The following is a 25,661-nucleotide window of genomic DNA, read 5'->3' as shown; positions in this document are numbered from 1 at the left end:
ATATTCAGTTGTAGATCAGATAGACAGGGTGGGCAGCAGTGTGAGCAAACGTTTCTTACCGTAGCACCTCTGATATCTCCAGTATAAGATCAGACAGGCAGGCAGCACTAGTTATGAGCAAAGTTGTTCAGAAAATGATCGCCAAACATAAATTCATCACGAATATGGCACATTCGGATTTGTGATACCCAAGCACAATTTTATAAAATTGGTAACATTCGGTAAAAGTGCGGGAAAATATTTGCGTTGCCACAAAAATATTTTCAGCACTGTAGCAATGATAATGGTGGTGTATCATGAGCATTTGGCACATGTTTGATGAGGGGAGGGGGTTTGCAGAGGTCAGAGGCTTGGCATTCTTTGTAAGCACATCACAGCAGTCATTTTTCAATCAGGGCATAGGAAACACCCACAATGTCTTCACACTATGGCTTATGTTATTGGCTGATGAAATCACATGTCCCTCTCCATATAAAGAGCAGACATCTTGTTTTAGTGCCATTTTGACACTAACAGCGCAGAGAGGCTGCTCCTGACGCTGCCACCATTAACAGCAAGATTTCAGTTAGTTAGTTAGGCGGTTGTATATCCGTCAGATAGTGAAGCTAGATAGTGTCCAGTGTGGTTGTAAAATTTACCTTCCAGAATTTGTTTTTTTGGACCATTACTGAGGTCCACAGACAAAGTCAGCAGGGCACATGTCCTACAAGTGTGTTGTGCACTGCTTCTATTGTGCTCCATGCACAAGTATAGCATTCCAGATAATATTATTTCAGTAGCTAATTGTGAAAAAGCCTACTGTATCCCACATTTTAGCTAGTTAGATAGGTGGTTGTATATCAGTCAGATAGTGTAGCGAGCTACTGTCCATTGTGGCTGTTAATTTTACCTTCCAGCATTTTTTTTCTTTTTTGGACATTACTGAGCTCCACAAACAAATCCGGCAGTTGTGCACTGCTTGTATTATGATCCATGCATGAGTATAGCATTCTAATTCACATGTAGCTAGTGAAAAAATCTTAAACAGCCTGCTGTACCCCACCTTGTCATTTAGTGCTGTGGTGATATGAAACTGTCTGCAGACCTAAGGCACATTAAAAAAAGTTATAATTTTTTCTGTTGCTAAATGTGAAACAGTCTGCTGTATCCCACATTGTCATTTTGTGGCTGTGATATAAACCTGTCTGCAGACCTAAGGCACATTTGAAAAAAAATTATAATTTTTCAGTTGCAAAAAGTTAGACCACCCGCCATATCACACTTTGTCATTTGGTTGGGTTGCAATTAAACGGTAGAGGCCTGATCCAGAGGCCACAAAAATTCTTCTGTTAATAAAGTCATACAGTACCTGACTTTAAAACAGTTTGTAGCATCGAGTGTGTTATAGAGGTCTAATCTAGAGGCCACAAAAATGCTTCTGTTCCTAGTGTCATACCGGAAGGGACGTGACTTTTAAAATAGTTTGTAGCATCTAGTGTGTTATAGAGGCCTGATCTAGGGGCCACAAAACATTCTTCTGTTATTGATGTCATACAGTAGGGGACCTGACTTTAAAATAGTTTGTAGCATCTAGTGCGTTATAGAGGCCTGATATAGAGGCCACAAAATTCTTCTGTTCCTATTGTCATATAATAGGGGACCTGACTTTAAAATAGTTAGTGGCATTTAGTGTGTTATAGAGGCCTGATCCATAGGCCACAAAAACCCTTCTGTTCCTAGTGTCATACAGTAGGGGACCTGACTTTAAAATAGTTTGTAGCATTTTGTGTGTTATAGAGGCCTGATCTATAGGCCACAAAAAATTCTTATGTTCCTAGTGTCATACAGTAGGGGACCTGACTTTAAAATAGTTTGTAGCATTTAGTGTGTTATAGAGGCCTGATCTATAGGCCACAAAAATGTATTCTCTTATTAGCATCATACACTAAGCTATTAACCTGCAGATTAACCCTATATCGACAGGTTAATAGCATTTGGAGACATGACAGGTTCCCTTTAAAATATTCAATAAGATCTTGGAAAGTATGCAAGATGGCAGCATATAAATTTACACTGCTCTATTATTATTTTAAAAGTATATCAATAAATAGATTTAATAATTACAAATGTTTCAAGCAAAAAAGCAAATTTATTGCAATAAAATAATAAACATTTCTTTCAATTCTTTCTGCACATAATAAATAGGTTTCCAAACATGGATGGTAATTTTATATACGCTTACTTTTACATTGTTTTCTTTCTTTTTTTTTTTTACAACTATTTGTTCACAAAAGCCAGGCCTAATTATGAATGGAAAGTTAACAATGAAACACACGGTACAACAATTAAAAGTTTAATTCTAAAAATATTATAATTTCTGAATGTGATTAAAAAAATCTTTAAAAAACGAGTTTGTCCTTGGCTTTAAAATAATAATTTGAGACAGCGCAGTGACATTGGAAATTAAACACAAAGTGCGGCTAATGATGCCAAAGCTATATCACACCTTAATGAAAGTGACTGAGTCACACAAGTCACAAAAGGAGAAGCAGATTTGGATTTCTTGCTACTTGCTTAAGGTTGCACAAAACTGGAACATAACTGAAGTTTAACATAACATTCTTCTCTTCTATAATATTACAAAAGTCTCTTACCATAAAAAAAGTTGTGAATTTCTAGTTAGTGTCATCTATAAAAATGATCATTGATATAAACATATATACAGATACACACATCATAATGTCAGTGACGAGGAATTGCAGACATTTTGTAAGAACGCGGCAGATGGCCAGCACTGCTAAACTCTGGACTCAAGTCAATGTCATCTGTGGGCACCACTGTGGTCAGGGTGAACTTCTGGAGGAGTGTGGTCAGGAACAGGAAAAGTTCCATTCGAGCTAAACCTTCTCCTATACATATTCGTCTTCCTACAAAAAAATAAAACATTTTATATTATTTATTTATTTTAGAACATTTCTCAGTTTCTCAACTTTTTTTTCATCTGGAATACTATGTCCAGTTCTTGGGCACCACATTTTAAAAAGACAGAAAACGAGAGCATTTTCAGAGAAGAGCTACCAGAATAGTGAGCGAATTGCAAACTATGTCTTACAAGGAACAGTTAAAGGATCTGGGAATGTTTATCGAGAAGATGCAGATTAGATATTAGAACATTTTTTTTGACAGTGAGCAGGATCAATGAGTGGAATAGGCTGCCATGAGAGATGGTGAGTTCTCCTTAAATGGAAATCTTCAATCAAAGGATGAGACAGTTTAGCAGGGGTTTGGATACGATGACCCTGGAGGTTCCTACAAACTCTAACATTCTATGATTCTATGTAAATTCTGTGATTGTTTGTAGATGATTACTAAATGTCAGTCAATCCGCGACCCAAAATTAAAGACTCCGTTTTGACCTTCCATGCAAATGAGTGGTTTCTCAAGATAATGACTTTTCACCTAACACAATATTTATTTTACCTGCGGAGAACGGCATAAAAGCTGCTTGTTTCTTCACTGCCCCTTTATCATCTAGGAACCGATCTGGAGAGAAGAGCTCTGGTTGTGGAAACTGTTCAGGATCCTTTAGTACAGTTGTCAATAACGTAAACACATTTGTACCCTAAAAGTCCAAGAAAAAAAATGAGATTAAATTCTTTATCTAAAAAGAGTTTTCCTAAAGTTTCTATTAATCACTATATTTATATTTCTTATGTAGCACAAACATAATCCACAGAACTGTTCGGAGATAAACAGTTTTCACATTAGTCCTGGATGAACCTACAGAAGCATGAGCAGAACCTCAGTACAGGGAGATAAAAGTGCCAACTACCTAAAACGCAACTGTTGTCTGCAGACATTCGATCTATCATTTATGATGGACAGTGCATAAAATGACATCAGAAAATGATTTTTGTTGATGGTTAGATAAAATAACTTCACATTGAAAGCTATGGTGAAGATATTATATCTAATGTTCTTGAGTCTTTCTATGGTGGTCTAAGTCTTGAGTTTATTCTGGCCCATTAGATGCTTCAGGATAAAAGTTGTTAGGCCTTTACTCATTCCACTCAATTTCAGACCACATTTTTGCCTCTTAAGTTTGGTTCCCATTATGCTTAAATTTTATGACCAAGCATATGGGCCAAAGAAAACTCTGTAGACAATTGGAGTCAGATGTAGACAGTGGCAGACATCTGGGGCATATGTTTGGGGCAAAGGTATATACCAATCTTAAAGCCCAAACATAGTGTGCACTTATGCTCAGAGAGTAGCTGACACTCTATCTCTCCATCCTTTCTTTATATTATCTCAGACTTTTACCTTTGGAATTGTATAATTTCGAAATAAGATGTCCTCTGTTGTACAGTGGGGAACCCCCATGGGAATTATATCACTGAACCGCTGGATCTCATAGATTACAGCTTCGGTGTAAGGCATGTTGGTTCGATCTTCTGCTGATGGCTGGCGGTCACCAATCACATGGTCAATTTCATCTTGGATTTTTGCTAAATTGAATAAATATTTGAAGTTAATTGGGCTTCAAAGTTACCGAAGGGAAAAGTTTGTGAACGGGTGAGAAGATCTAATTGTTCACTACAAAGTTATATAATTAACTGAGATGAATCAAAAATCAATGAATTGTGAAGGTATAAAGCAATTATGAGGTTATATAAAGCTTTCTTTGAGCCTGAATAGCAATCTAAGCATAGCTATGACCTTAGGCTTTGTACCTTGAATTTCAGGATATTTTAGTAGAGCGAGGAAGCCATATCGTAGGGTGGTACTGGTAGTCTCAGTCCCAGCAAAGAACAAGTTCATTGACGATCCTACAAGATTCTCATTATGAAATTCTGAGGTTGTTTTTTGTTTTTCCTGTAAAAAGAAATATTAGAGAATCATGTCTAGTAAGCAAGATGGGCGGAAGGTTTATATGTGTCGATTTTAGAATAGCCTGATCGAACAACCATCAAGTAACATCTCTGGTCATGAATGAGCCTTGTACAGAATATATGTATTATACAATGCATTAATACTGTCTAGTGGTGTCTTAATTAAATTCTCAAGAAATCCCTAAAAATAAGAAGATATTTATTGTCTGTTTTACCTGTTGCATCTTTACCAGAAAGCAATCAATAAAATGTCTTGTAGAGTCAATGTTAAGGGTGTTCACACTTTCCTCCACCTCCTCGTGAATAAATTTTTTCAGGTCGAATAGATGCTGAATACCTTTCTGGTGAGGACCAGGAATATGGTGCATAAGTCCATGCAAGTAGAAGAAAAGCTAAAATAATGAAATTGGTTACGTTAGTGAAAAATCATCTTGAAAGATTAGTTCTAAAAAAAGTAAAACAGCGGTACTCACCAAACCAAAAACAGAATTCATGAATCGAACAGCCCCGGAGATATTTTTAAGAAGAGACAAAAATCGTTCATCTTTGTAACTAAACCTCTTGCCAAATAAAACAGAGCAGATAATGTTGGATGCGGCACAACTAAAGAAAAAAGTTGGGTCAAATAGTTCCCCTATGGAGAAAAATAAGAGAAATTTTACCTATATTATTTAGTAAAGGTTACTTCTACTCTCTTCTTCTTTCAGTTGACCGTATAGCATGCGGCCACTTTTTGTACTTTAGTGAATTTTAACTTATTTATGAAGAATTATTTCACAATTATTGTTTTGTTTTGAGCAACTTCACATTGAGCTAGATTTGCTGATATTATATTATAGCATTGTAAGGAGTCTATATTTTTCACTGTAGGGTAATACAAATGGGAGATACTCTGAGGGCATGGGAACCTTCAGCAAATTTGTGGGAATGGAGATTAAATCCATATTGGCACATTTAAAAGGAACCTGTTGCCACATTTTAGGCTGCTAAACCACAGCAATATACAGTATATAATATATAACATGAAATATAAATGTATGCAGACTTAGTTACTAGGGAAGAGTCATTTGGGTAGTCTTCTTCTAAGATGTCACGGAGTCTGGTACCAATACATGGCTTTCCTGGCTTGATGAACATAACTATTGTTACATATTCTCCTATCATCAATTCAATGCTGAATATCTCTGTCAGGTGCCACCACTTTCCCCTAGCTAAGCAGACAGAGATGATAGATGGTGCAGGAGCCAGTTTGACTCATCCTCCAGTGGCCCAAGTAGGTGGTCTGACTAACCAGCCAATTGCTTGCAACTAGTCATCAGATTAATTCTGAGATTACTTCTGCGATTCTTATACGTTCCTGGTGTTCTGTTTGAATCCCCAGTCTCGTATCACCTGCTGTGCTACCTATTGTATCCATGAGATACTGCCCCGCTGCATTTTTGTGGATCAACATTCTGTCTTCTGACCCAGTTGTTCTACCTCAAAATTATCCTGATTAATCCCTGGATTCCATAATGGTTTGATCCCTGAAATGTCTAACTTTGAACACCTCCTGTACCCCAACTCCTCTTTTCCTGTCTACACATTTGGATCAGATTTTCTATTTGCTTCCATCTCTCTGACAATAACAAGAATGACAAGCTGCATGATACAGGAGACACATATGGCACGTGAAATTTTTCTGCACCTTCAGTTTTGCTGAATCCCTCTACTAGAAACTGGGCCTCCTCCTGGATTCTCTCTTCTATGCTCCTCTTACCCATCCCAAAGTTTCTAAGGGTGGTAAGTGCAAAGCGTCTCATCTGCTTCCAGCGATCTCCATTGCTGCCGACGATTCCTAGAAGAGAGAATACTCAGTTGAGTTTCCTAAATATAAGAAATATAAGTTGGCCATAAGGATAACTTATAATAGGACATCTTACCATATCCCTTCAGCACATATTCAGGAACTGGCATCTTCCCTCTTCCACTGAATATATCTTTATTGTCTATCAACGCCTCTTTTACCGCATCATATCCACAAAGCACCACAGTTGGACAGGATCCCAAATATATAGTGAATATTGGGCCATATTTTCTCTGCAACTGTGAAAAAAATTACCGTAGATGAAAATACACAAATTCGTAATGTACCTACAACAATAATATATGTCCAGGCTTGGACTGGACCACAGGAGATCAGAAGAATCCTCTGATGGGCTCCTGTGCAAGAGTGCACCATCATCCTCATATACTTACACTGTGTGGGGAACATACTGTGAGGGACATCATACAGTGTGTGGAATGTAATGTGAGGGACATCATACTGTGTGGGGAATGCACTGTAAAGTACATCATACTGTGTGGGGAATGTACTGTGAGGGATATCATACTCTGTGGGGAATGTACAGTGAGGGATATCATACTCTGTGGGGAATGTACTGTGGCGGACATCATACTGTGTGGGGAATGTACTGTGAGAGACATACTGTGTGGGGAATGTACTGTAAAGAACATCATACTGTATAGGGAATGTAATGTGAGGGACATCATACTGTGTGGGGAATGTACTGTGAGGGACATCATACTGTGTGGGTAATGTACTGTGAGGGACATTGTACTGTGTGGGGAATGTACTGTGAGGGACATCATACTGTGTGGGGAATGTACTGTAAAGCACATCATACTGTGTGGGGAATGTACTGTGAGGGATATCATACTGTGTGGGGAATGTACTGTAAAGCACATCATACTGTGTGAAGAATGTACTGTGAGGGATATCATACTGTGTGGGGAATGTACTGTGAGGGACATCATACTGTCTTGGGAATGTACTGTGAGGGACATCATACTGTGTGGGAAATGTACTGTGAGGGACATCATACTGTGTGGGAAATGTACTGTGAGGGACATCATACTGTGTGGGAAATGTACTGTGAGGGACATCATACTGTGTGGGAAATGTACTGTGAGGGACATAATACTGTGTGGGGAATGTACTGTGGGGGACGTCATACTGTGTGGGGAATGTACTGTGAGAGACATCATACTGTGTGGGGAATGTACTGTGGGGGATGTAATACTATGTGGGGAATGTACTGTGAGGGACATCATACTCTGTGGGGAATGTACTGTGAAGGACATCATACTATGTGGTGAATTTTTCCTGTGACGGACATCATACTGCATGTGCTGACTGAGAGTTGATAAATTTGTCCCAATTACTTGTCTTTTAAATGGTAAAAGTTTATCTGCACCCAAAATCTTTAATCCCTCCTATCTGCTCAGTTACTTCATTATTGTTAGATGCACTGAATAATAGTTACAACATTGGACATATTGTTGAAAGGCCATACATAGTCACTAAGGAAGATGTATGAAATGGTTTCCCATTGCAACCAATCGCATCACAGCTTTTATTTCCTTTTCTGCTCTTAAAAGCTGCAGTGTGATTGGTTGTTCTTGGTAATAAAAGCATTTTGTGATAAATCTCCATTATATGTGGAGAATTTATTGTCTTTTTTCTTCCTTATGAGCTTAAAAAATGTGGCCTTTTTTTTTTAGAAAATAATCAAAAATAAATTCCCCTTGTATCTGTATTATTTAAAGTGACATCTACTTAAAAAAAATCAACTTTTTTTTAGATCTTATTCTATTCTGCATAAATAGTATCCTCAATTGCTTACCTGCTGGAGTGAGAGTAAAAACTGTTGAGGTTTTATTTGGAGAAAGTTCCCGATCACGGGGAGCGGACGAGGTCCCGGAGGCAGATGTAGCCCATCCTTAGGTTTTCCTTTTATCCATATTGTCCAGACCAGACATAGTAACACAAGGAGGAGAATAGTGCTGGCCAGAAGCATGCTGCTGAGTCTGGGTGTCTCTCGGAGAGGTGTAATGCTGCTGATCTGAGGAGGGCTCTTATATACAACCTCCGAGGAGGGGACTCGGGTGATCCCGGCTCATGGTCTTCGGGTCATGTAAATAGGGTCGGGAACTAAATCATTTTGCACTGAGTAATTTAGGCAAATATTCGTATTATTTTGAAATGGACGGAGCACACGCCGAGCGTATTACCTAATACAAATACATGCAGTGATGACAACCCTGAGAGATGACAGCACTCAGTCTGTGTCCATCCAGAGGACGCTGAGTCACCGGTGAAGGAATGCCACTGATACAATGCACCGGACCAGGGAAAGCTGCAATCTTACTCACTTTATATAATCGTACAGCAAAAATTAAGTCTATTTCAGGGGATATCGCCTGGAATCTGCCTGGAAAGGTGTTTAAAAAAACAGCAAACTAATATAAAAAAAGAACACAAAAAAGACACGAAAAATACGCTTTAGGAAAAATACCGCTAGCTTTTTTCCTTAAGCATATTTTCCAATCTTTAAAAAATATAAAAGTATTAGATTATTATTTTTTTTTAAAGCCCAGCAGCTTCTAAAAGACATTGTGTGCACATATCCTTAGGCTATGTTCACATGTCCAGTAATCACCCGTCAGATCGGATCCAGCAGTCCATTGTGCAGACACAACTTTTTTGTCCACCTGAAAAAAACTGATTTCAACTCGATCTATTTCTTTAACATTGAATATTACAGGAAATGGATCCATTAAATAATTATCCATTTTTCTCCCATATGAAAAGGATCCTTTTTTTTGCTTACTAATGTAAAAGAAAACTTTACTTTTACAAATCATTTTTTGGATGCTCTTTGTAGCTTCACTCTGGTTTGCCTTTGAGGGTCATGAATAGGCCCCATCTCTATGAACTCTCTCTCTAGGAACATCTCTATGAGTTCCCAAAAAGATATTATATAAATCATTTTTATGTAAATGTATTTATAGATATTATGTACATCATTATTTATGTAATTTTTCTGCACTTTCTGTCGGGAAAATGTTCTGCTTTGGTGATTATATACAATATTGTATTAATTATTTTATTACTTATTTTTACAAACACTTTGGGGTACATATAAATTACTATAAATCGTTTTTTGAAAAAAAAATCCTTATTATATGCGGGATTATAGTCACAGTGCCATCAAATAGGTATATTCTAGTTAAGCAGAGAGATTTGCGCTGCCCTGATCAGACGTTCAGTCTTGTCCCCATTTCAACCTGACAATGGCAGCCTTCACTTCTGCGCCTGGCATCCTAGGCACCTTTTGTACTTTTTGTAATTTGGTCACAGTACCCAGCGGATGTGACCTCATTCCCCTGTTTTTCACCCCAATGTAGCAGCAGTATACAGCGATCTTTGGTCGCATTTTGGAAGTCGCTGTGTAGCCGCAGCCTAAAGTGTGTCTTTCTTTCAGGTGACTTTTCAAAATAAGCTGTCCTGAGTGTACATGAGGAGTAACACTATTCATGTCCATTATATGATTTGATTTCTTCTGAATTTTCAGTTGTCTCTGAGCTAGTGGGTGTAGACTAGCTGCTATGATGTCTCCCATGCACAGCACACACAGACAGACAGGAGAGAGTCCTGCTCTCCTGTCTGCTTTTAATAAGTGAGTTTTTTTTTTCCTGGGGTATTACAGTGGATTGTGACTGTCAGGATAGTCAGGTTGCCCCCGTAAATAGTAAAATAATTCCACCAAAATTTGTGGGTTCAGTCGACTTTTATCTAATGTGTGCCTTAAACTTGCAACAATGAGATTAAAAAAAATCAAAATGGTGAATATAAATACATTATTATCTATGACTTTACTTTTTTTTAACATTTTTTTATGTGTCAACCCTGATAAATGTTATCAGTGTAGCTAAAGATGACAGCACCTATGATTTCTAGTTTGCTGCATGGAGTATGATATGCATAGAAGGGATGGCTGGATGGACAATGGATTTAATAGTGTGGTGCCTATAGAGCTCATCTACTGCATCCGGCTTCTCATGCTGCATTGATCCTCCCATTTTCAATGTTTTATTGAATGTGAAAATTAAAAAAAAATCTCCATTATTTATGAAATTAACGCAAAAGACATCTGCCTGTATACTTACCTCCTCGCTCCCTATTATTCAGCTCTGCACCTTCCAGCATCTAATATATAAAGCTGAATGTGTGTGTGTGTGTATGTATGTATGTATGTATGTATGTCCGGGATTGGCATCTGAACCGTAGCAGCTACAGCCACAAAATTTTGCACAGTCACACGTCTGGACCCCGAGAGCGTCATAGGCTATGTTGTGAGGTGAAATTTTAACCCCGCGCTTTCCAATTCACCAAACAATTTTGCCCCTATCTACATAATGGGGAAAAAGTGAAAGGAAAAGTGTTGGAGGCGTCGCAGCTACAGGCACAAAATTTTGCACAGTCACACGTCTGGACCCTGAGAGCGTCAAAGCTATATTGTGAGGTGAAATTTTAACCCCGCGCTTTCCAAGTCACCAAACAATTTTGCCCCTATCTACATAATGGGGAAAAAATGAAAGGAAAAGTGTTGGAGGCAAATTAACAGCTGCCAGATGTGAACAAGGGGGACTTAAAGAATGACAGCGATGGCACCAAAGAGTATATACTGTACAGTTGCTAAGGTGGGGCCCCAACATGGGATAATCACACCACCACGGGGATATGAACACACACACAAAATGCGCCACACACTACCACGTGCTCGAACACATATACCACCCTCAGTGCACATTTCACCACACATACACCAACCTCGCCACATAAAAGTAGAAACACAAAAGTCGCCGCTCAAAACTCGCCACGCGCAAAACTCTCCACATGCAAAACTCGCCACACGTGCAAAACTCGCCACACGCAAAACTTGCACACGCAGAAAAATTGCCACACGCAGAAAAATTGCCACATGCACAAAAGTTGCAACACATGCAAAAGTTGCCTCACACAAAACTTGCACATACTCAAAAGGCACCACACATAAAACTCGCCACGCGCAAAACTCGCCATGCGCAAAACTTGCTGCACACAACTTGCTACACTAACCTGTCACATGCAACTCGACACACAAAAAGTTGCTACACGCATGTCGCCACACAAAACTCATCTCACAAAAGTCCCTACATGCATGTCGCCACACGCAACTCAACACACACAACTTGACACACGAAACTCGCCCTAAAACACACACAAGTCTGGTATCCTTCAAAAATAAAAATCTGATTAATAAGCAGACAAACTACAAGAGCAACAAATGTACCATATAGGAATCCGGCAGCTGTCAGTCACATGACCAGTCTATTATGTGTATGTGTGAGCTAATATATACTGCCAGGGGGTGGGCTTACTGTTGGCTGGGGATTTATCAGGCTGCCATTTTAGCTTACAAATACTGAGGTAAAAATACTGACCAAATAACGTGTGAACGAGGGCTAATACAGGAGGAGATGGCATACAGCTATATACTATATACAGGAGATGACACACAGGTATATACTATTTACAGGGGAGATGACACACAGGTATATACTATATACAGGAGGAGATGACACACAGATATATACTATATACAGGAGAGATGACACACAGGTATATACTATATAGAGGAGGAGATGACATACAGGTACATACTACATACAGGAGGAGATGACATACAGGTATATACTATATACAGGAGGAGATGACACACAGGTATATACTATATACAGGAGCAGATTACCTACAGGTATATAGTATATACAGGAGGAGATGACACAGGTATATGCTATGTATAGGAGGAGATGACATACAGGTATATACTATATACAGGAGATGACACACAGATATATACTATATATAGGTGAGATGACACACAGGTATATACTATATACAGGAGATTACATACAGGTATATCTAATATATAAAGCTGAATGTGTGTATGTATGTATGTGTGTATGTCCGGGATTGGCATCTGTACCGTCGCAGCTACAGCCACAAAATTTTGCACAGTCACACGTCTGGACCCCGAGAGCGTCATAGGCTATGTTGTGAGGTGAAATTTTAACCCCGCGCGTTCCAATTCACCAAACAATTTTGCTCCTATCTACATAATGGGGAAAAAGTGAAGGGAAAAGTGTTGGAGGAAAATTGACAGCTGCCAGATGTGAACAATGAGGACTTAAAGAATGAGAGCGATGGCGACAAAGAGTATATACCGTACAGTTGCTAAGGTGGGGCCCCGACATGGGATACTCACCACACACGGGGATATGAACACAAACACAAAATGCGCCACACACTACCACGTGCTTGAACACATATACCACCCTCAGCACACATTTCACCACACACACACACCAACCTCGCCACATAAAAGTCGAAACACAAAAGTCACCACTCAAAACTCGCTACATGCAAAACTCGCCATATGCAAAACTAGGCTCACGCAAAACTCGCCACACGTGCAAAACTCACCTCATGGAAAACTCACCTCATGCAAAACTTGCACACACAGAAAAATTGCCACATGTACAAAAGTTGCACCACATGCAAAAGTTGCCTCACACAAAACTTGCACATACTCAAAATGCACCACACATAAAACTCGCCACGCGCAAAACTCGCCATGCACAAATCTTGCTGCACACAACTTGCTACACTAACCTGTCACATGCAACTCAACACACAAAATGTTGCTACACGCATGTCGCCACACAAAACTCATCTCACAAAAGTCGCTACATGCATGTCGCCACACGCAACTCAACACACACAACTTGACACATAAAACTCGCCCTAAAACACACACAAGTCTGGTATTGTCCTTCAAAAATAAAAATCTGATTAATAAGCAAACTACAAGAGCAACAAATGTACCATATAGGAAATACGGCAGCTGTCAGTCACATGACCTGTCTATTATGTGTATGTGTGAGCTAATATATACTGCCAGGGGGGAGGGCTTCCTGTTGGCTGGGGATTTATCAGGCTGCCAATAGCAACCAATCACAGCTCAGCTTCTATTTTGCTACAGTTAATTAACCTGAGCTCTGATTGGTTAATATAGGCAACAAAGACATTCTCAGTATAACAAAGCTAATATATGTTGTGAAATGCTTCTATTTGCTTAGTTTTTGCCTTTTAATAATTACATTTCTATCTATTTGTTTTGTGGTTTTTGTGTGCAGAATAAATTTTTGTTAACACATTCTATTTTGCTAACAGCAGTCATTAACCCGGGCGAAGCCGGGTAGTACAGCTAGTCAATACATAAAGCTCATCACTCAGCCTGCTTCCCAACCATTATAAAAAGGGGTTTACCAGGACTAGAAAATCAAGGCTATGTCTCCCAGAAATACCACGTCTGTCCATCACTTGTGTTTGGTATTGCAGCTAAACTTCATCAAAGTTTATACCCTTCATAGGGTCAAGCTGCTATTCCATGCACAACCAGGAGACAGTGGTGGCGCTGTTTTGGGAAAAGAGTAGGAATCCAGCTCTTCTGAAACTGAAAATTTGGCTACTTCTGCCATAGTGGCTGCAGTAAATAAACTAATATTACTTTTATTCCTTTTTTTCTGGAAACAGAGATATTTTTATTTTGGTTCATGAGCTGCAATACCAGAAAGAGCCTCATGAGCAAGGATGGCGCTGTTTATGCTCTCAAATTGTAGAATACACTCACAGGAAATAGTTTTGCACAGGGTGCCTATATTTTTAAATATATTTTCCCAAACTTTCCTGCACTGCAGGTCATTGGGGATCCAGGTCCAGAGATCTCAAGTGATCACTCAAAAACAAAAAAGATCCAAAGCACCAAGCTCTCTGCCTGGCAGTAAGTAGTAAGCACTGAGTCATTCTCGGTGTTTGGTATTGATGTCGTCATACATTTTTCAGATTTTTCTGCCTGTCAATGAACAGATGCCGTGTGGGGTTGCATTATGTAAGTATGATGTATATGTTTGCTTTAGGGAACTTCCGTCTGTTCCGGGAGACACTTGTTTGCTTATTGCCGTACACTGCGTCTTTGCTCTTTGGACATAGTGATGTCACCTACAGGTTAGACCTGGATGACATACCAGTGCGGTCAGTGTTAATAATCGAGTTCGGATGCTGAAATGGCATCATACAACGTTTGACAACTCCAACGTCCGGACACATCAAGATTTCAGGATGTCCCATAGAGAGAACCTGGGAAAGAAATGGACTGGAGGATACAATCTCCAAGATTACCGTCATGTGACAAATCAGATAGGTCGATATCCAGTATGGCGGTCAAACTTATTGGTACAGCTGAAGACAATTTTCCAAATTGCTATTTCGGAGAGGGATCTATATTTTCTGGAGGAATCTCAAACTTCTGAAGTACAGAGTAGTTCGGTGCGTGTCCATGATTACCAACGGTCCCACATTTACTGAGACTTAGATGATCTTTTTGAAACTATCCTGGATATTTGGAAATGTTCCAGATGTAAAATGGTGAGAACCCCACACAAAATTGGGTGGCCCTGGTCAGATTATTTACTTCTAGTAAGCATTCCAACCAGATAGCATCAGAGAAAATACTTCATGGATAATTGCATGGATGCAAGGCAAATACTTGCTGCATAGAATAGTCTGTGAGACAAGACAAAGCAAATTCATGGAGTGAGCGGAGTCCTCTGTAGATACAACCAGCCTTTCATGGAGACGTCGTGGATAGGAAGTGGGCGCGCAGCCACGCTTATGCCTCTGTGACGGGCACACTGTGCAGCTGCAAAGGGGCCAAAGTGTTAAGGGGCCACTATCACCTCTAAAGAAGCTTCTGTCACAGATACATTATCACATATACTGTTCTTCTACAAGGACATCTTCTGTTTCCAAGGCAAGAATTCCATGCAATATATCATTGTAATATTACAGAAGTCCAGACGAACTCCTTCCAAATCTGTGAACCCACAACTATCATTTTGCCAACAACTAATTCACCCCAAACTGTATTAGTGCTTTTAATATGAGTTGGGTTTTAAGCTCGGACCCGGGGGGAGGGGGGGGGGGAAATCTTCATTTCTGGATCATAAGGAAACCCTGCAATGTAATGTATTAGGACCAACCAATATTCCTTCAACCAAAAGTATCTGTCTGAATAAGGGAGATGCACAAAAGTATCACGAGATAAACCAAAAGAAAAATGGTGATGCGAGACATCTCACAAATATCTCAACTTTATTAAATCTAAAATATAACAAGATTTTTGGTAAGAAGCAGAGTAACTCAATAGAGGACTGACCACAACCATACCAAGGCTATAAACAGTATATTGTTAGTACATTCCCTAACGGGTTAACATATACATCAGATAGAAGAGTATAGGAGGGAAATTTACATAGTAATAGTGTGGAGCGCTGTTACGTGTGCAGCCCTGTGCCCCAACGCACGTTTCACCCAACTCCATCAGGGGGTGTCAAACCGTGCAATATGATTTGGCACTGCCAAGTCTTCATTACTATTAATAAAACCAGGAGAACTGAATGAATCAGAGAGAAGACATTTATTATGATGCATCATGATGACAACCCATGACCTTCTAACCTACCAGGGCATAAGTACATCATAGAGGATGTCAAAACTTCTGCCCGCGTGCTTTTTTTGGATCTCCGATCAGGTACCAATTTGCACTGTATTGGTGTCAGAATGATGTCGTTGGATCCTGTGGTAGAGTAGGGAGACGTAGGGTAACACTTTCTCTCCTGTAGCCAGCATTGTAGTGCTGGAGGTTCAATGATGTCACTGCATAGCGCCGCCTGGGTGGCCCGCTCTGCGTGCAGTGGAAAAGATTCCTCTGATTAGATAAGTATAAACTTTTTTTTTTTTTGGAGCAGCACTTAGAAGTCATTTTTACTTTCTTAGGGGGCTCTAAAAGGGCATTAATGCTTTCTAAATGGGGCACTCCAAAGGCATTGGTATTGAATAAGAGAGCTCAATACTTGCCTTGCACTTGTTTTGCCTGGAATTACATCTCAGTCCCATGAAAGTGAATGAACATGCAATACCACATTCAACCTATAAACAGGTGTGGCGCTGTCTTGAAAGAGATCAGGCACATTTTTTCTAATCCTGGACAATGTCTTTAAACTTGAACTCTTATAAACCTCAAAGTTGTATATTTTTGGCTATTTCTGACCTGGTGTCTGCAGTCAATAATCCAGTCTATCTTTAATATTAGGGGTGTATAGAATTAAGAAAAAGTTTAGTATTTTTTTAAATATCAGAAACAGCACTTCTGTAACTCATGATCTGCAATACCAGACACTGCCAAAGGCAAGGGGGGCGCTGTTCCTGTAAAACTTTTGTTAATTTTTGTTGCAATGGCAAATATGGTAAAAGTGTAAATTTTATATATACGGTTTAAAGGAAAAAAGATTAACAAATTAAATAAACTTTTATTCCAATTTATTGCCCATTGTGTTCAGAATTTGCTGACTATCAGCAGAAAAATTACTGAATGGGGAATGCACTGTATAAATATGATATATGTGCTAAATCTGTTCCTGGTAAACATTTACACAAGGGAAGTTCCTTCTGTTCTGGGACACAGCTGTCTGCCTATAGCAGTACACGGGTCTGTTTGGTTGCTCTCTGATGTTTGATTTTATCCTCGTAATAGAAGGTTAGATTTGTATGCAAATATGCTCTTTCTCAATACAGCAGAGAGGGCTTGCAAATTCCTATGTGACAGTTAACTTTTAAACATCCATTGACTTATTTTAATCCATATCGGTTCAATATACAACACTGATTTTTCTCTTAATTTATCCTTCTTGCGTTCGGAGCTCCATTTTTCTGGCACAAGGTTCTGAATTACCTTCATGGATATACAGTAGATTTAGATTATCTGCATCCACCACTAGAGGGAGCTTAGGAGCATACTGTGTACTATTCATGTATAGAAGAGCTCCCTCTAGTGGTGGCTATAGGCAGTCAGAATGTTATTTTGTTAATTTATTTGTATATGTAGGACATATGGAGCTGTGCATCAGAAAAACACAAGACCGTAGCATTATCCTTCCTCCACCAAACTCTTCAGCTGGCACAAGGCAGTCAGTCAGATAATGTTCTCCTATCATTCGCCAAACCAATACTCGTCTATAAGACAGAAAAGCGCAATCCAGAAAATGTATTTCTTTGGCCTAGAAATGACAATGAGATGGCTGTTGCCAATTATTTATTCCCAGACTATTGGAAAGCTCACACTGGTCGTGAAAATGTATCTCTCTCCCCTAGAAATGGCAATGAAACAGCTGATGCCAATTATTTTTTTTCCAGAATACTAGAAAACACACACCGGTTTAGAAAAATTATTTCTTTGGCCTAGAAAGGGCAACAAGATGTCTGATGCCAAGTGTTTATTTGCAACACTATTAGAAAACACACAGCAGTCCTAAAAATTATTTAGTTTGCATAAAAACGGCAAAAAAATGGCTGATGCAAGATGTTTTTTTTTTTTTTTAAATAATAGAAAACATGGACCAGTACATACAAATGATTGATTTGGCTTAGGAATGGCAACAAGATGGCTTATGGTAATTAGTTTTTTTCAATAGTACTAGAAAACACACAGCGGTCAAGAAAATGCATTTCTTTGGCTAGAAATGGCAACAAGATGGCCGATGAAAATTATTTATTTCCCAGACTACTAGAAAACACACCAGTCCAAAAAATGTATTTCTTTGGCCTACAAATGGCTGAGATGGTTAATGCAAATTATTTATTGCCCACACTACTAGAAAAATTATTTATTCAGCCTAAAAATGGCAATAAGACACCTGATGAGAAATTATTTATTTCCCACACTGCTGGAAAACACACACCAGTCCAGGTCCAGGACTCCGTTACACCGCGGCATAACGCGGTGTAACGCAGCCATTAACCCTGTGTGAGCGCTGACTGAAGGGCGCACTGGCAGAGAGTAGGAAGGGGTGAATTTGCGGCCGGACTGTGCCCGTCGCCTGCCGGCCGCAACCAATCAGCGGCGCAGGATTTCCGTGACAGACAGACAAACAGACAGAAAGACAGAAGTGCCCCTTAGACGATTATATGTATAGATATCAGAATAATGACGTTCTGTTTGATACTGTCAGTTTGTATCAGCAGAATATTAAGAAGTTGATTCTTTTCTCAAGTTTTCTTATTTACTATTTATGAAAAGTAAAACAAAAGATTCCAATAGAAAATAAAGTAATAAAAGTGCTAAAACTAATGTGTTTTTTTTACTTAGAACCAAAGTATTTATCAGGTAGAAAGCACGTAGATATGGTGGATACAAAATTGACATTTAAAAAGGAAAAGGAGGAAAAATAGCAGGTACAAGGTTCATTTGATCGGCTACAGAGGAAAACAGGGTTAAAAAAATGCAAATTGACAAGGTGCAGGTCTAATGTGGCCGCCACTAGAGATCCTTGGCCTGATTTCTTTTAATTTGCTCCATTAGATGTGGTCATTTCTGTGGCTAATTCATGTCACTGCAGAACCTTTTCAGGTTATTCCAAGGTTGCAGTTCTCATGCGGCTGCCACTAGATGTCCTCGGTGTGGTTATTTTTAATAGGATATGTTGGATGTAATAATTTTTACGACCATGAGGTGTCACTGCTGGACCTTATTTAAATGTTATTGGATGTTATTTGTTTAGAATAATACTTTAATTTGACATAGGAAAAAGATAAAGAAAAAATATAAAGAAAAACAGGAATAGAAATGGTTCTCGAGCCGATATCAAGTTTTACTAATGGAGACTTACTGTACAGGATATAGAGTGTATAGGGCTACTTTATGTTCATTTTGAAAGAGCATCAATGTCCTTGTTAATGTCAGGCAGGATGAATGGTCAATGAGTTAGCTATGGAAGCCTGGAGGAGCCCAAAATAGGACTCCTATTGCAATACTTCACAGACCATTAGAACGAGAACAATAAGAGCTGTGGTAAGGAGTAAGTCCATGCTTATAGTCTCTCTTGATCTTAATAATATATTAATGCTAATCTCTAGAGATGACTTTTTATTAAATGAGAAAACGAATATGGAGAAGAGCACTTACCATCCGTAAAAAAATCCAATCTTTATTGTGATATCAAGTCAAAAGCAGGACAAATAGGCAGAACGTGTGCTTCCAACAGACGACGGCCGTTTCGCGCTACCGCTCTTCCACGGGTCCACGGTAGCGCGAAACGGCCATCGTCTGTTGGAAGCACACGTTCTCCCTATTTGTCCTGCCGTTGACTTGATGTCACAATAAAGATTGGATTTTTTTACGGATGGTTAGTGCTCTTCTCCATATTCTTGTTCTCATTTGCTTGGACTGAACTTTTTTCTTGAATGAGCACCTGGATTCCGACATGGCTTGTAACAACAGAACACCAGCTGTGATAAATTGTGTGTGTTAATGGTTAAAGCGTGCAGGCGGTGCGGACTTCTTTCTTTCTTTTTGTTGTGACTTTTTATTAAAGATGTTCAAATTGATTTAAAGCAATTCAAATTTTTTTCTGGTCCTCTTAATCTCTGAAGATACAATTTTTGTATTTGCATATTTAATTTACCAGAGGAGCATGTATGGCGTATAAGTCTCCTCCCTCTGACAAGTCAGGCTTGGCATGTCACTATCCAGAAGCAGAAACATTTCCCCTTACATCCCCGCCTAGAAACTCACACCAGCCAAATCAGATCTCTGAGATTCTAGTTTGGCTTTTGCCATATTGCAAGGCTTGTTAAAGAGTCGATATTGACTTTTAGGATCTATGCCTCCAAAAGGTGGCGCTAGAGATCTAGCCCTCTTCCTTTCTGTAGAGACAATTTGCAAGTAGAAATTTACAACATTTAGGCAATGTGCACAAGCTCAGGATTTTCGCGTTTTTCGGCCATTTAAAAAACGCATACATAAGCATCCCATAATTTTTAATGCATTCTGCAATTTTTCTGCACATGATGCATTTGTTTCCGCGAAAAAAGCGCATTGCGATAAAAAACGCCAGCATTCGCGTTTTTGCCGCTATTTATTGCATTGGGAAGCTCCGGAAAAAAACACACAAAAACGCATGCGGATTTCCTGCAGAAAAAGTCCGGTTTTGTTTAGGAAAATTCTGCAGAAAATCCAGACGTGTGCACATAGCCTTACAGGTCTTGCCAAACACTAACAATTTTCAATTCAGTTTTTAAAAAATTTCTAAAAATGTGTCGCTCCGCACAGGACGCGATATGGCAGTGACCACTAGGGGGTGCAGCAGCTCCGACAGATGAGTCTATGCAATGTGGATCTGCTGTGGAGCAGGTGCAGCGCCCCAGAGTCCTGGTCGTTGCAGTACTGATGCTCCGCCGCTAAGGGGGGCTATGGTACGTCTGATGGCACTGAAGGAGTTCACCTGACCAGGTATCACAGACACCAATACACTTCACAGTCTGGCCTCTAGGGGGAGCTAAGGGTACTATGTATTAGGCCAGTCCTCACAGTCTGGTAAAACTGGGGGTTGGATAGGAAGTTAGACAGAAGCTGACTGGGTTGGAACCATGCAACATCCTGTGGCAGAGGGTGTTGCAGGGGAAGATTCAGGGGGGTCCCTGTCAGGGGTGGGATCCTGACAGAGGCCTAGCGAACAGAGAGAACGTTACGGGACCGCGCCTGCACCTGATCGCGGCGGTACCCTAAGAAAGGACAAGAAGCGAGGTTTATTGTGCTGAGTGAGAAACGAGATCAACGCAACAAGGAGAAACACCAGTAGGAGTCGCGCTGTAAGATGAGGCAACATCCTACTGAGGCGCGCAGCCGGTGGCCGGAACGCCGAGGAAGTATAGAGCTCCAGGCCTAACTTCAAACCTACGGCAGGACAGTCAGTTATAGGCGGGCTGTCTCACCCAAATCACCTAAGAAGAAATAGGGGGCAACAACAGGAGAGGGGCGACACTAGGGTCCAGGAAGAGCTCCGAGCCTACCCATCATACGGGTGTGTCCTAGCCATATCATCTGGGGGACGAAGAAGAACATCATAATCGAGTTGTGAGGGAACTTCAGAAACAGACACAACAGTTGTGGGGACTATCCCGTAAGCACAGCAGGGGAGGACCACAACACACAAGCGCTAGAAGGTAGGCACAGATTTCCACCTGCAAAGGGAACTCTGGAGGTGCCAACAGACCGGCCTGACTTGCGCAGCCCGGTTAACCGTATTCCGGACTGAGGATCCTGAAGCCTTCAGTAAAGAGGTAAAGAGACTGCAACCTGGTGTCCTCGTTATTTACTGCGACCTGCACCGCACCATAACATCATCACCATCCACACCCTTTCATTGGGCGCCCCTCAGCATGGTCACGGACCGGGTCTAGCCACCGTGACAACCCCAGGACAGAGACTCAGAGGCCCGGTACTGGGTACCCCTCAGCCCTGCGGCAGTGGGGGCGCTACACAGGGACAACGCTGCAAGCGTGCGGTGCAACCCGACCGGTGAGGAGAGCACTGATGTGTGAGGCGCAAGACAGCTGGTGAGGAGACTGCCGATGTCTGGGACCTGAACAGGGGACAACAGCGCCCCCAACCAGAACCAAGCCACCAGAAACCTGCAGGAATGCGCAACAGCCGAGGGGAAGAGATGGAAGAGAGGTATGTAACTAGCCAGGGGTCAGGAACCAGCCGGCACAGGGAGCAGAGGGAACAGGAGAATTATATGGATAAACCTAGGTCAGCTGCTCAAGCCAAGGGACCGGAATTATCACCGACACCAGACCTAGGCAGAGACAGCACTAAACAGCCGCCCCAAAACCAAAGAGAGGCAGACAAAATTAACCTAGACCTGACCAGGACGGGAAGCAAGCAAAACCCCGTCCTGGATCATGACAAATGGCTGCCACAATTTTACACATTGCAGAAGATTCCATTGCTTACAAAGGTTTACATGACCTTAGGTGTGAACGCATGGGCTTCCCCTAAATGCCTTGTGTTAACCACTAGTGATGAGCATATATAATCGTTGCCTCGGGTTTTCCATAGCACTTTCGGGTGGTCTCCGAGTATTTGTGACTGCTGGGAGATTAAGTTTTCTTTGCCTCAGCTGCATGATTTACAGCTGCTACCCAGCTGCTAGCCAGCCTGAGTACATGTGGGGGTTGCCTGGTTGCTAGGGAATCCCCACATGTAATCAAGCTGTCTAGTAGCCACAAATCATGCAGCTGAGGCAAAGAAAACAAAATCTCCAAGTAGTCACAAACACTCGGTGACCACCCGAGCGTGCTCGGGAAAACCCGAGCAACGAGTATACTCGCTCATCACTATTAAATACTTGTTCCGAGTTCAGGCTCTGCTCCCTTCACACGGGTCTGCTAAACTCTCTTGTTCTTCAAGTTGGGGTTTGGCAGTAGCTAGGTGTAATCCCATGTGATCATCTACTTAGGTCTATATAACGCCAACCAAGACACACGCCTGTGGTATTAAGAACCTTCATTTGTCTACCTACTCCATACCTGTTTCCTTGTGTCAAGTTTGCCTGTGGCCTCCAGTGCTTAAAGTACCTCTTTCCCTCTGTCTTGTCTGCCTGCGGTGTTCAGTGCTCACATCTCACTGTCATGTGCATTAACTTCTGACTGATGCCTGTGGCCCCTATGCCCACCTGGACCTGGAGCTAAGAGGATCCAACTCACAAGATGAGGCCATAACAGCTTGCAGTTACACCTTGCAGTTTTCACTTCACATGGTGCAACCAGAAAGAAAGAACTATCATAGCTTTTATAAAAGCCTAGGCAGGGATTGCAGCAGCCATATAAAGGTGATTTATGATAGTGAGAGGATGTCACAGCTCGGCAAAAAAGATAGGAAAAGAAAGCCTTAATGTATTGCACAAATACTCCAGACAGAAACGTGTTGTACAACTGCAGCAGTCATGATGATTAGCGTAGTAGTCTGCAGATAACCTCCCATTCGAAGGTGAAAAGAGGGATAGGAGAGGTGCGTGCAGCAGTCCCAGACTCAGTCTGATTAAGCAGTTACATGGTGTAGCTGGCATCTGTCCTGCTGCATTTGAACATTTCAATTACAAGTAAACATTTTTTTCTTTATTCGTATTCACTAGAAAGCAGCAGCAAGACTGCGCAATAATTTTATATAGAACAGATTGTGAAATCAGTGTTGATTAGGGACAGTGTGCTTGTTTGTCATGAGTAATTGTACTTTTTGAATTTCTTATGCAATCCTTTTGTGCTTTTTAAAAATATAAAAGAAAATTCCCCCAAATTCAGAAACTTAATGAATGTCACTTGACAAAATGTGCAAGGCACAGACAATTTTTTTTGCACATTTAATTTATTAGTGGAATCTATACAACACAACAGTACAGTGCCCTGTTGACTTTTTTGACATATGCCTATTTAGCATTTATTCTGTAATTTTTGGGAAAGCGGTTGAATTTTATTGAAAAAGTAGAATTTTTATTTTAAATGTAGACATTTGAATGTGCACCGTTGTACTCTCCATATCTATACCGCACCATGCTGCTACCTTTTGCTTTCAGCACCTATCTAGCATTTCTTATTACATCCTTTTTGGCAAGGATGTAATTGAGTTTGAAAAAATGTCAACAAAACAACAAGTTAATTATAGTGTTGTGCAAAATGAAAAAGTAGCAATGGCAATGGGCAGAGTAATGTAAAAGAAAATTATCCCCTACAATGGCTAAAATTGTGGTGACCGCTAGCAGAAGCACCACCATTGGAAACAGTCGTCTCGTCAGTAGTATACCCAAACTTTGGTCATAATTGCCTGCCTTTGACTTTGGCAAGGATATTAGTCTGAAAAACTGAGTGATAATTTTTGGACCATTTTTAATGATAAAAAATATGTCAGTGCTCTGTGTTTTTAAATGGGCTGATGGTTTCTACTGGATTACCTTCCATTTCTATAGTTAGGTCACTTTGGCAAAAGTAAGGGGTGTGTTTGTGTTAAAAAGTATACAATACAGTCCTTGGATACTTTACACTGTTATTAATGTTTTTTTCAGGGCATTTGGAACTCTGCAGACTAGATGGGGGCTGGAACAAAGCACAGCTGGGTGGAGGCCCCCCATGACTGCTTTGAGCCGGGCGGTCTTTTTGAATAATGCTGCGGCTGGGGATAGGAGGATGGCAAGGGGGGGAGGAGTTAGGAAGGGGGGAGGTAGTAGGGAAAGTGCGGGAAAACCGCCATTCCCTACCTTAATTCAGGAAGAAGAGGACGTGCAGTATGGCGTCAGCGGAATCAATGATGTCGCAGCTGCGAGAGATGGCCAGGTCCAGGAGAGGGGGCTGGCTTGAGGCCCAGCTGGCATCCATCATCGGCGCTGCAGGAGGATCCGGGCAGAGCTCACGGGGCAGGAGGACCAGGCCCCCAGAGAGACTGTCTCCTGATGTCCCGGCGCGTGGCAGGCGCAGGCTCCGGAGCCCCTCCAGGGACCCTGCGGGCGGTGAGTCCGGCGGCGCTTCCCCCTCCGGCCGCTCCCGCTCCGGCAGGAATACAAGCACCCGGCCTCCAGGCGCCGGGCGTCGGGCCCAGGACACCGCCGCTGCTGCTGGGAGCGCTGGACCGGAAGTGCGGCCTGCGCGATCCAGGCAGAGCGCAGCCGCAGCTTCCTCCGCTCCTGTCGGGTCCCCCGCTCTCAGGGGGCGCGGGGCCGCCGCTCTTCCAGCCTCTCCTGTTACACCGGTGTCCAGAGGGAGAGCGGCCGCCGCTCCCCCTGCTCCCAGCAGACCCACAGCGCTCAGGCGGCACTCAGCGGCAGGAAGAGGCAGAGCAGCGCTGCCAGGAAGAGCAGCACAAGCAGGAAGAGCAGCACAAGCAGGAAGAGCTGCACAGCCAGGAGGAGCAGCACTGCCAGGAGGAGCAGCACGGCCAGGAGGAGCAGCACGGCCAGGAGGAGCAGCACGGCCCG

At 41.3% G+C, this 25,661-nt stretch overlaps 1 protein-coding gene across 1 annotated transcript; it reads right to left on the bottom strand.

The window, feature by feature from the left end:
- Positions 1-2,111: 2,111 nt before the first annotated feature.
- Positions 2,112-8,839, bottom strand: LOC143805925 (cytochrome P450 2B11-like). The gene is made up of 9 exons (XM_077285685.1): positions 8,537-8,839; positions 6,794-6,956; positions 6,559-6,708; positions 5,345-5,505; positions 5,087-5,263; positions 4,713-4,854; positions 4,303-4,487; positions 3,460-3,601; positions 2,112-2,906 (listed from the first exon to the last, which is right to left on the bottom strand). Exons 1-9 carry the CDS (start codon positions 8,708-8,710, stop codon positions 2,722-2,724), a joined length of 1,479 nt encoding a protein of 492 aa, XP_077141800.1. The 5' UTR covers positions 8,711-8,839; the 3' UTR covers positions 2,112-2,721.
- Positions 8,840-25,661: the final 16,822 nt, after the last annotated feature.

The sequence above is a fragment of the Ranitomeya variabilis genome, chromosome 2, assembly GCF_051348905.1.
Source record: "Ranitomeya variabilis isolate aRanVar5 chromosome 2, aRanVar5.hap1, whole genome shotgun sequence".
NCBI lineage: Eukaryota > Metazoa > Chordata > Amphibia > Anura > Dendrobatidae > Ranitomeya > Ranitomeya variabilis.
This window is presented reverse-complemented; position numbering and strand designations above follow the sequence as displayed.